Source organism: Helianthus annuus, chromosome 13 (assembly GCF_002127325.2).
Source record: "Helianthus annuus cultivar XRQ/B chromosome 13, HanXRQr2.0-SUNRISE, whole genome shotgun sequence".
Lineage (NCBI taxonomy): Eukaryota > Viridiplantae > Streptophyta > Magnoliopsida > Asterales > Asteraceae > Helianthus > Helianthus annuus.
The window spans coordinates 115803285-115815819 of record NC_035445.2 but is presented as its reverse complement, the minus strand read 5'-3'; the positions used below and the strand labels follow the sequence as shown (position 1 = coordinate 115815819).

At 37.7% G+C, this 12535-nt stretch overlaps 1 protein-coding gene across 2 annotated transcripts; it reads right to left on the bottom strand.

Annotated features, from left to right (window-relative positions):
* Window positions 1-6064: 6064 nt before the first annotated feature.
* LOC110898953 (protein NARROW LEAF 1) lies at window positions 6065-11370 on the bottom strand. Of its 2 annotated transcripts, none has more exons than XM_022145807.2 (6): window positions 11202-11370; window positions 10183-10718; window positions 9934-10077; window positions 8991-9231; window positions 7251-7751; window positions 6065-6707 (listed from the first exon to the last, which is right to left on the bottom strand). In XM_022145807.2, the coding sequence occupies exons 2-6, from the start codon at window positions 10684-10686 to the stop codon at window positions 6274-6276; spliced, it is 1824 nt and encodes a 607-aa protein (XP_022001499.1). In that variant the 5' UTR covers window positions 10687-10718; window positions 11202-11370; the 3' UTR covers window positions 6065-6273. The 2 variants fall into 2 exon arrangements, with proteins under 2 accessions (XP_022001499.1, XP_022001498.1); XM_022145806.2 differs by having other exon boundaries at window positions 10183-10710.
* Between the last annotated feature and the right edge of the window lie 1165 nt (window positions 11371-12535).

Here is a 12535-nt window from a genome sequence, read left to right as displayed (position 1 = left end):
ACTGACCGGGAGCCGGAGATGAACTCGTTAGATCGCACCTAAAACTTTTTTTTTCTGAATGGCTAACGAATCCTTCAAATGGGCTACTGGCGAAATTCACCACATCGGGATACAATCGTCTCCGAACCAGGGAAAACCTTCACCTAGGGCCGAAACCCGTGAACACTCGCCCAAAGGGACGACAGTGCGTGGAGGTAAAACCCGCTCAATTCAAGGATCGAACTAACGATCTTCGGCTACTCGCCTAGTCTCTCATCATCACCAGGTGCCGCAGAAAATAATAGGGAGAGCAAGAATCGAACTTTGGTCGCTTAAAACACCAAGTCTCTCTCCTACCACTCCACCACCACCTCATTGTCAATTTTTTTTCCTCAAAATGTAAAACTAAAGTAGAAAGCTTAGCTTTCTTTTCATTCCAAAAGAAACTGACATATACAACATTTTTTTACGTTAATTATAAAAATGTCACTCCGTAATTTCTTTTAGGTATTTTTTTTTCATAAGCCGATGTGATTGGCAAAAGTACAAATCTTAAATTAAATTGTATATTCTATCTATAAAATATGATTCGTTTAAATTTTCCTTGAGCCAAAATTATATTTTCTATAGCAATAATAGAACAACATTATATGGACCTCCAACACTAGCAAGAATAGTCTACATAATATTCAAATTTACAAATTATATCTACCAATATAATGTCAACAGATATATACATACAAGCATGTATCCGTCCAATGAGCTAGGGGCCCAGCCTATAGGTACATATCTATCAAAATGTTTGTCCTCTTTCTCTACGTAACTTCATTGAAAGATCACAGAAATAAATAAATAATTAAAAGTCTAGTCATGGGGCATATGCTCCTGTTCTGCATATATTTGTTAATATTTTCTGTGGTAACAGAAACCAAATTGTCCTACACGAAAACGAAAAAGTTAATCAAATTATTATTATTTTGATGCAAGAAAAATTTTAAAGTTGAAAATACACGGACACGAGTTTGGCACCATTGTACGAAGCATCGCCTGTGCTTAAACAATAATAAATGACACACTTCGACACTACCAAGGATGTCGTATAAAGCCTTTTCTACTTTTAACACACGCATCAAAAGTTCATATCGAAGATGGTTACCTAGATGAGTATGTCGATAACAAAACCTGTTGATTATACCTAATTAAACCCGGTGGATTATGTAAACTGCAGGGTAAAAGACAATATACACTTGGTTACATCCAACTATATAAATATTTATACAATTATACGTAGCACTTGTCAGATATAGTGGGAAAGAGAAAGAGAGGTGGTTATGTAGTTACATAATCGTCCTATGTATCATAGTTAAAGCAATATGTATATATGCATTTTCATAATTATCCACTTCACTTTTATAAGTGTTGTCACTATATAGCAAAATTAAAGTAGTTATAAAAATTATCCACTTCACTTTTATAAGTGTTGTCACTATATAGCAAAATTAAAGTAGTTATGACTTATCAATTGGTGAACCTTCATGTAGGTCATAGTACCGTGGTCCTGTGCCGTAATTACTAATTAGTTAGAAAACGTGGAACACGAAAGTTCAAATACATGTAAACAAAATATTGACATAGGTTGCGACCCGAGACTACTTTGTGCATTGGTAAAACAAAGCATTACCAACCTCAAACGTGTTAGGAACACATATGCTTATTCATTGTCCCTTTCTTAGAAGTATTTTCTATCTTTCAAGTGAATCAACTAAGCCTACATGTCATGGTGCATGCTAAAAGACATTTGAAAAGGTGAGGCTCATGTTGAGTTATAGATTGCGTTGTAAACAAACTCAGCTTGGGCGAGTGCGCGCCCACATCTTTGGTTACTGTCCAGATAGACAGCAAATCATTTTGCGAAGCGTACGTGGAGTAACTCTATTTAAGCATCACATTATGGATGGGTAGTTCTACTTGGTTATGTCAAAACTTTGACATAGGGCTAGACAAAAATAGCCAAGAACGTGTCCTCCGAATCAGAGTTGATGGATTTTGGGACTCTATACAAACGAACAACCTTTTGAAAGAACAATTTAGTCATAGCTACATACCTCTAAACCGAGGTGATTTTGATTGATTTTTTCCTGGATTAATAGATTTTAAAAACGATATTAATTATTTAGTTTTTTTTTTGAAAGGAGAATATCATAAACACAACCTCGCAAGGCCTCAAAGTAAGGACTTAACGAGCTATAACACCGAAATTACATCAATCCAAAGGAAAATTACACCAAGTTTTCCAATCAATAGTTTTCCATCTAGACCTATTACGAATCCAAATGTAGGCCGTCGCTTTGATGTTCTCCACGATTTGAATAGGCCGCCGCTTCTTGTCGTTGAAAACATGTTCATTGCGTTCATTCCAAAGCATCCAAATGGTAGTATAAACAATGCCTCTTAAGATGTACTTCGACTCCTTAGAAAGCGATTGAGACTCCGACATTTGAAGAAGATCCGGAATATCAAACACGAAATTGTGGCTTAGCCTGCACCAATCTTCAATACGAAACCACACTTCATGCGAAAAAATACACCCGGTAAATAAGTGTAAAGTTGTCTCCATATCGTCTTGAAAAAGGCTGCAACTGGTGTGTTGAATTTACTCCCCGTTTGATGAGTTCAGCGATGGTGGGGATACGGTTCCGAGCGACCCTCTTTACACTTCAGCGGCACCCAACCTTTCCATCTAATCCCATAACTACCGTCCCCCAAGGAGTTTCTTGCCATAAGTCTTTGGTCGACGCAACAGTGAATTGCCCGTCCTTTTCCTCGGTCCATTTCTAGCAATCTTCTCCTCCTCGCCACTCAAGATTATGAATATTGTTTAGTAGATCAAACAGCTCCGCAACCTGTTCGTGAGTAGAAGGAACAGACTTCCATTCCCACGATAAATGTTTGATACTATCCACACATTGAAGCCGATCCGATATCTTAGCCCATTTGTTCTTCTCGAGCTTGAAAAGGTTAGGATACAAAATACGAAGGGGAGCATCTAGTAACCAACTATCACCCAAAAAATTGATAGACCTCCCGTCGCCAAGAACTCCGAGGAAAGACGAATTAAGCGACCTACCATTAGAGAGTTTAGTATCACCGACTTTAACAATGTATTTCCAACACCCACTCGAAGAAGCGTTACAAGGCAACAAGGCCCAAGGTCTACTCGAACCATGACACCCCATAATAATCTTCTTCCATAGACTACTACCTTCTCTTTTGAATCTCTACGTCCACTTTAACAGTAAAGCCCTTATTCACCTCTTGAAGCTTGGAGATACCTAAACCACCTATGATCTTTGGAGACGTAACAACATCCCAAGCGACCCACGATATTTTATTCTCAACGCTAGGACCGGCCCAAAGAAACCGCCTCATAATCGTCTCAATAGAATCCAAAACGGCTTTATGGGCTTTATATAAGGAAAGATAATAAACCGGTAGACTTTCTAGGACCGACTTTATCAAGATCAACCGCCCGCCTATACACAAGTGCCGGACTTTCCACGAAGCCAAACGGTTCCGGATAGTGTCAATAACCGGATCCCAACTCTTAATACGTGTCATCTTTACCCCAACTTGGATACCGAGGTAAGTAAAAGGAAAACTTCCTCGTTTACAACCTAAGAAATCCAACATGTTATCCAACTCGCCATCCTCCGTGCAAACACCATAAATATTAGACTTATGTAGATTGCTCCGGAGACCCGAACATAAGTAAAAAATGCGGAGGATCCTAGCAATGCTCTTGATATTATCATACGACCATTCCCCCAAAATTAGAGCGTCATCCGCATAAAAAAGATGAGTCAAGTCCGCCTCGTTATTAGAAAAGCTAATACCTTTAAATACCTCAAGGTCCTTAGCTTTATCAAGAATCCATGACAACGCTTCCATCACAATCGGAAAAAGAAACGGCGATAGAGGATCACCTTGACGGAGACCCTTTTCACACTGAAAATCAAAAGTAGGCGACCCGTTAACCAACACCGTCGCTCTAGAGGAAATACAAATACCTTTGATCCAATCGCACCACCTCGGGGGAAATCCCATTTGATACATCATAGAAATCAAAAAGTTCCAATTGACATTATCGTAGGCCTTTTCGAAATCTATTTTTAATAAAAACGCTTTCTTGTTTCTCTTCTTCAACCATGCCAAGACTTCATTGACCATAAGAGGCCCATCAAGAATAAAACGATCTGATAAAAATGCCGATTGAGCTTCTGAGATAACCTGCCCCATCACCCTTTTGATACGGTTAGCTAGTATTTTGGAAATAACTTTACTAATCATACCTATAAGGGTGATAGGCCTATAATCTTTAAGCCCCATTGGAGTTTTAACCTTAGGAATAAGGGTGATGAAAGAAGACCCGCAACCTTGATTGATAGTACCAGAGGCATGAAGCTCCATCATGATCTTAAAAAAATCCTCCTCGAAGAGATTCCAAAAGTGTTTAACAAAACGGAAATTAAAACCATCGGGACCCGGAGCCTTATTAGAACCACATTCGAATACCGCATCTTTGATCTCTTATCTAGAAAAATCCGCAACCAAGGACTCACGGCCCAGATCATCAATCGTCTTCATACCCGAACAAACAAGGATCGGCCTAATCGGGTATTGTTCTTTAAAATGAGAACGAAAGAACCACAAAACCTCTCTCTTAACAAGAGCCGGTTTAGTAACCCATTCACCCTCAATCATCACTCCCGCGATAGAGTTTCGCGCCTTTCTACCATTCACAACACAATGGAAAAAACTAGAGTTCTCGTCACCCAAAGAAGCCCATTTGACTCGAGACTTTTGTCTAAGGTCACGAGCCTTATGGAGTTCAATATTCTCTAACGCAACCTTACATTCGGACCAAATCCATACATCAGTTTCTTCTAACTCTTTGAGCTCCATATCTAATTCTATCTCCTCTTTTTCGGCCCTTAAACGAGCCTCTTCTATCTGCTCAGAAGCGCTAACCTCTTGAAACCAAGCACGTAAGCAATTCCGAAGATTACCCAGCTTTTTAAGATGATTAACATCGGCCGGACCATTATTCTCCCATCTTTCGAATACCGAATTGATCACCTCAACACAACCGGGACGATCGAGCCAAGAATCAAACATCCTAAACGGTTTAGGCCCGAAATTTGTGTCAACTACCGAAAAAACCAAGGGGGGGGGGGGGTGATCCGATAGGTTCCTATTCAAGGCGCGAACATACGCATTTGGCCATTTGTTAAAAACGTTTTCACAAACAAGAAGCCTATCGATACGACTCCAAGTATAAACACCTTTTCTACAAGACATGTATGTGTATCTACACCCTTTCTGATTGTACTCGCGTAAACCCGTTGTATCAATAAATTCGTTGAAATCTCTAGCACAACCCGGATCGGACTTGGATTTTTTTCTATCATCTCGCTCTCGCACCGCATTAAAATCACCAAATAAAATCCACCATCCTTCATTTGAACAAATAAGGTTTTCAATTCTCGACCACCAAATAATATTAATTATTTACTTACCAAGTCGAATTCTCAACCCCCATATACGTAAATCTAGCGTTGTAATATCTAGGTGTGTTCAAGATCGGATAATCCGGTTTTCGAAAATCTGAAAATTTCGGATAGTGATCGGATATCCGAAATTTTGGATACGAATTCGGGTATCCGAAATTTTGGATACGGATTCGGATATCCGAATTTCTAAAAATATATCAAAAAATTTGTTTTATGCATCAATTAAAACTAAGCCTATATTCAATTTTCCAAATTTCTAACATTGAAAATAAAAAAAACAATTATAAATCCACACCCGTATCCAATTATTCACTATTTCTTTAATATTTTTACTATATTTCAAACTATATATAGTGCTCATATACTATATATATTTTTTAAGAAAAATTAGTTTTCGCATATTGGATAATCCGAAATTTTTTGAAATAAATACCCAATCCCGAAAAAATTCGGATTATCCGGTTTTTGGATATCCGATATTTCGGATACGGATTTTCAGATATTTCGTATTCAAATATTTTTGAACACCCCTAGTAATATTGAGTTATTCAATTCACAACTATATATACATCAAGCATGGTTTGAACTATGTAAACATTTACAAGTAGCACTTGTTTGATATAATGGGAGAGAGAAAGAGAGGTGGTTATTTTTTTTCTTTTTCGAAATTAACTTCATTAAAACAAACGCCTCCAGGCCCTCCACCACACCCGTGGCTTACCCCTCAATTAGCTTCTTCATCCAAACTAGGTAACAGAGGATCAGACTTCCTTCTCTTGGGCTCATTGTCCCCCAATTGAAGTGCAAACCCGAGATCCTCATCGCTCCCACTTTTCAACGCACTTAAATTCTCAGACACCACCCTACACGGCCGCTCATTCTTATGGAACAACGAGTTCCCATTGAAACTCGGAATGAACTGATGCTCGATACTCGGGCCCACGTTAGGCCCATCTTCTAAATTGGCTGCATTTTCAGGAGAAAGATTGATATCGGGACCACCACCAGATGCTCCGTCTTCTAAAGGGATATGTTGTTGAATGTGAAGCCCTAATGGCTCCGAATTGTCTTTAGGTAGCACTATCTCTGGCGGTGATGAATCGTCGCCTGTTGACCCGACCACCGTTGCTGATGCAGCTCTTTGTTCGTGCACCGCACCTGCCACATATAATAATAGAAAAAGCTTACAACCTAATACATAAATATATAAAAACAAATCCCAACTTTAAAAGATAAAAACCGAGTAAAATGTCATTTATGTCCCTGAGGATTGACCACTTTTACGACCTTCGTCCAAAGGTTTGTTTTTCCGCATCTGGATCCAAAAGATTTAAAATTTTGCCATTTTTATCTGACTCGTTAACTGCATCCATTTTTTAATGTTAAGTCAGGGGTATTTTCGTCCTTTTAGCTATTTGTTAATGTTTATAAAAAAGGTCATAACTAGAAAGTAAATAGAGGTGTATCTTTGTTTCTTAATAGTGTTTTTTTTTTTAATTTTAATTAAAAAAATGACTAAAAAGACAGAAATACCCCTCATTTAATGGAGAAAAATGGAGGGAGTTAACGAGTCGGATAAAAATGACAAGATTTAAAACCATTAGAATCCAGATGTGAAAAAACAAACCTTTGAACGAAAGTCACAAAATTAGTGAAACGTCAGGGACGAAAATGGAATTTTACTCATAACAACTTCCAAACCTTTTAGTGCATCACTAGTTGTAATAAGATCAAGCTCAAGAAGATTAAGTAGGCGACCAAGATCAACGCCACTCGTCCAGTTTTCCGGTGGTTGACCAACTTTAAGTTTAAGCCGACCCCGATTCGCGGTCCCACCCCATATTATCCCAATGGGTCTCGGTTTCTCCTCTTCTTCGCCTTTTAAGATAATGAGGCTTCCACTATCGCCTTGAAGGTCAAACGTTTGTTGGTTTTCTCCGACAACAAGAAAATCGGTGAAAAAACAAATTCCCTTTTCGTCATTATATTCAAGCGCATAAGCCAAGACGGTTCCTTTAGTCAACCCTGAGCTTCTGCCAACTTTCATCACTTTCTTGCCAATAAGAGTGTTGATAGGAGCCTGCAAATCTATGATATTGACATCTCCGATTTCTCCAACATCTTTTACAGATGTGGTTACGGTGGACATGTCAAAATCATCGCTAAACGGGATGAACGCCCCATCTGCTCTCACAAATGTCTCTGCATGACCACCAGATTCCAAACTTTTAATACAGAAATTATCGTTTCATTTGAGTCCTACTTTTCAAAATCACATTTTATAAACTAAATGTGCTGAATTTAGGGGTGTCAGTTGTGTCGGGCTGGTGGGTTGAGCGGCTGAATTGTTCAACCCGAATATGACCCTTATATTTATTCGTATCGAGAACATCAACCCGAACCCAGGCACACTTTAAATTGTGTAACCCAAACACGACCCATATATCTAAACAAGTCAAATGGGTTAGCAGGTAGTAATCATTAATCAAGTTGTAAACGTGTTAATCGGTTGGTGGGTGGTAATAAAAGGGTTAAATGGATAGACCGACCTGTTTAATCAAACAGGTTAGCGTGCCTACTTGTTTGATTAAACGGGTTAAGCAGGTCAACCTAAACATGGCCCGTTTAATTAAAAAAGATCAATGGAAACACAATCCGTTTAATAAGCTCGCAGCTCGCGGATTGATCGAAGCTCTCTCGGGAAAAGCTTGAAAAAAGCTCGACTCGAAAAAACCTCGGTTGTAAACGAGCCGGCTTGGCTCGGCTCGATTTGTAAACGAGTTGAGCTCGAGCTAGGCCTGGCTCAGCTCGTGAGCTCATGAGCTGGCTTCAATTCTTTTATTTAATATTTATTAATTTTAATTTAAAATGTATTAAAATAAAATATATGTAAGAGGAGGTTGAAGTGTTAACATTTTAAGTTTAATTAATCAATAACATATAAAAATAAGAGAAAATAAACATAAGTTTAATTAATCAATAACATATAAAAATAAGAGAAAATAAACAAAAAATATACATATAATACTTTTAATATGCCTTTCAATCTTTAAATGTTAGAAAAATAAAAATAATACATATAGATACATACGTAATTTTTATTTTTGTTTTTTATGTTATTATTATGTGTAAAAAATAAATATATAATAAAAAAATTATCGAGCTGGCTCGAACATTTTACGAGCCGAGCTCGACTTCGACTTTTCAGCTCGATCAATAAACGAGCCGAGCCGAGCAAGCTCGTTTAAGTTTGAGCTCGAGCTCAACCTGGCTCGGCTCGACTCGATTACAGCCCTAGTTAGATATGACAACACACAACCTGATTATTTTCATGACGTGTTTAGGGTTGTGTCAAAAACTACCACCCATAGTGTTGATGCTTCTTACTTCCATATCAACAACGGCAAAAGTATAGGATGACAACGTTTATAAAAGGCTAACCTGGGTTAATGCCAGCAAAGATGCCATACCAAAGGTCATCTGTGATAAACGAAGTAGCTCTCTCCACCGCACCAAGATATATCCCTGGTCCAAGTGTTGGAGGTAAAGGATGGAACATCTTCTGATTCGGATAATCCAAATTAACCGCCACATGGCGGTTTGTGAGAAAACCAACTTGCCGGTTGCCTGTTTGGCTTCTCACAATAGCGCCCAACGTTCCATATGTCTCTTGACTTGCTACCTAACATACAGAAAATGTGACATGTCATGATATAAGTTGATTCCTTAACTTACAGTACAATGTCATTTTCGTCCCTAAAGTTCGGTCAGTTTTGTGACTTTCGTCTAATGGTTTGTTTTTTCGCATCTGGATCCAAAAGGTTTTAAAATCTTGCCATTTGCATCCGGCTCGTTAACTACATCAATTTTTCTCCATTAAGTCAGGGGTATTTCCGTCTTTTTTGTTAACTTAAAGGGCAATTCGGTCTTTTTCAGGGGAATTCGGTCTTTTTACATAAAGTGAAAAAGACCGAATTGCCCTTTAAGTTAGCAAAAAAGACGGAAATACCTCTGACTTAACGGAGAAAAAGGGATGAAGGTAACAAGCCGGATGAAAATGGCAAGATTTCAAACCTTTTGGATCCAGATGCGGGAAAACAAACCTTTGGACGAAAGTCGCTAAACTGACCAAACCTTAGGGACTAAAATGGCATTTTACTCTTTAACTTTTTTAATCATCAGATGCCTTTCAGAAAAAAAAAAGCAACAACTTTTTACCTATCATATCTAAATTAAACCACTACTCCTTAAGTTCTTAACAGTCATTTTCATATAAAGCTAACTACTTGATCAATAATTTCATCATAAAGGGGTCAATAACAGTGGCTGATGCAACTTTAAATCATATCCAAATAAGTAAAAGATTAGATATTATCTATTATACCTGAGAACCAGACCCGATACATGAACCACTTCCACGAAGATCATCCACAATCTCAGTGTACAACTGTTCCTTGCTTGTCGGTTCCGGTGCACCAAAGTACGAAAATTCGACAACATCCACATCACACCACACGCTCCCGGGTCCCTGTCGGGTTACAAAGAGACTCAGCGACAGAAATGAACGTTTAAAAATCATAATGATTATTTGATTAACGATGCAAAAGTAATGCAATAGGATATTCTTTCTTACCTCCAAAATAGTGGGTAGACACTGAATGGGGCTAAGCCATTGTTTGTGAACTTTACGGGAAACAAACACTAGAATTGCGGGAGTATCCGTCAACACACCCCTACAAATCCGAAACCCAATTGCAGTACCAAGACTGTACGAACGCAAGAGCTTACTGTGCGATGCACGTATAGTCATTAGCTCGAGCAACGTGGTTGCTTGGTGGCCTCTTGGTAATCTACCTATAGATTCAGGTAAATCCCCTTTTTGTAGGTTAACGAAATAGTTTGTTCTTTCTTCGGCAGCGTCACTTAGTCGGCTGGATGTGGGCCATGAAAAGTATGCAGCGTTGCTCTCCGAGTGTTGTCCGCCTGATGCGTATGGTTGAAGTGTTGGTGGAGTAAGTGATGGGAGATTATTAGACTGACTGTAACATGCCTTTTCTAAATCTAGCGCTGACTCTTCAGATGGCGTTGATCCGGAAGAACGAACTCGCATGTTTACTCGTGTTGGGTTTTGATCCATGTGAGCTTAACCAAGATTACACCCCTGGAGTACTGGTTGTTAGTTAGTTCTCACATATCAAAAGAGTTCAACACACACACACACACACACATACACATGTTCATATGATAATGATTTCAGTGGGGAATTTTAACAAACACCTTATGGGCAGTCATATAACTCTTAAGTTTACGTGTGACAGAGTGGATTACTGGTTGTTAGTTCTCAGGCTATATATCAAAAGGGTTCAATACACACACAAACACATGTTCACATGATAATAACTTCAGTGAGGCATTTATACAAACACCTTATGGGCAATCATAAAATAACCAAATTTAGCTTTTCAATACCTAAAACAGAGTAAAAAAAATGAAGCATATATGACATAATTATACAGATTAAATAACCAGAATTTACAGCAAGAAGAGTAGCAGACGAATCAGAACAATTAACAAGCAAAACCCCAGAAAACTGAAAAGATTAAACAAGAACAAATAGTATGAATTATGATCAAGTAAGAGACTTGAACTCACTGATTGGTAAAAAGTGTTGGTTTGTTGAGCAATATGGATATGTGATCGGCCAATTGGTGAATTTCATTTGTAATCTTGAAAAGATTTGGTGACTATACATACATGATCATATACATATGTCACAAATTTTGTTAAGGGTTAATAGTAACCGTAAGTGGAGTGTTGACTGATCTAGTACGGGAGGAACCATGATTATAACGGTGTACTTCCTCTGATTATGATAATCTGGGCTGGGCTGGCTTTTGAGATTTGATTCGATTATCTGGTTACTTTATTGGGCATTGGGCCAAGTGGAGGAGTTGTGGGAATTCCGCATATCAAATAAATACTTTATGTTCTGGACTTGTGGAGGGGTTTTTGGTAGCGATACAAATACAATACTAGAGGAAGGATCCATTAAAAAATGAATTTTGTCTAAGTAGCCTAAAAAGAATTGTAATAATAATATGTGTCACTACTAATAAGTAGGAATGAAGGGCATTTTGGTCCTTCTAAATAGAAGTGATAATGACATGTAGCACCCCTTTTGTTTTTTAAAAATACAACAAAAAATCTAGTACAAAAAAGTTTAGCACAAAAAATCCAGTACAAAAAAATATAGCACAAAAAATGTAGTATAAAAAAGTATAGCACAAAAAAATCTAGTACAAAAAAATATAGCACGAAAAAATTCAGCAAAAAAATGTAGTACAAAAAAATCCAGCACAAAAAATTGAGAAAAAAAAAATTAAGACAAAAAAACCCAGCACAAAAAATTTAGCACAAAAATATAGTATAAAAATCCAGAATAAAAAAATGTTATACAACATAGAAACACAACACATTTTAATGGGTTTTTTTAGTCTTCATTTATTATATAGCAATATAGTACTCAAATTAAAGAGAAAAAGACGCTCGATTTTACGGAGAAATTTTTATGAAAAAAATAATGTCGTATAAGAAAGTTATGAACATTTAAAAAATGGGGGTAGAATATACATGTGCCTTGCATGTGGAGAGAGAAAGTCTATAAATAGGATTTTTCCAAGATACCCTTGCACTCCTCATTTCTCCTACACTTTCATCTTAACCATTGATTTGAAAAATGAATGGTTAAGATTCCTTCTTATCCTATTTAGGCAAAATAAACTTTGTATTTGATCTTACCCCACAATACTATACTGATCTCATCTCTAATTCAATACATCACTTAAAGGTGCACAATGCGAGCCCAATTTTGAACCCAAACCGACCCTGATCTTGAAACCAGATTGAGAGAACCCAGTTTTAATCCAAAGTCAACTTCAAGTCATCAGTTTCAAAGCTCAAATAGCAGTAATGGTCATGTTTTACAC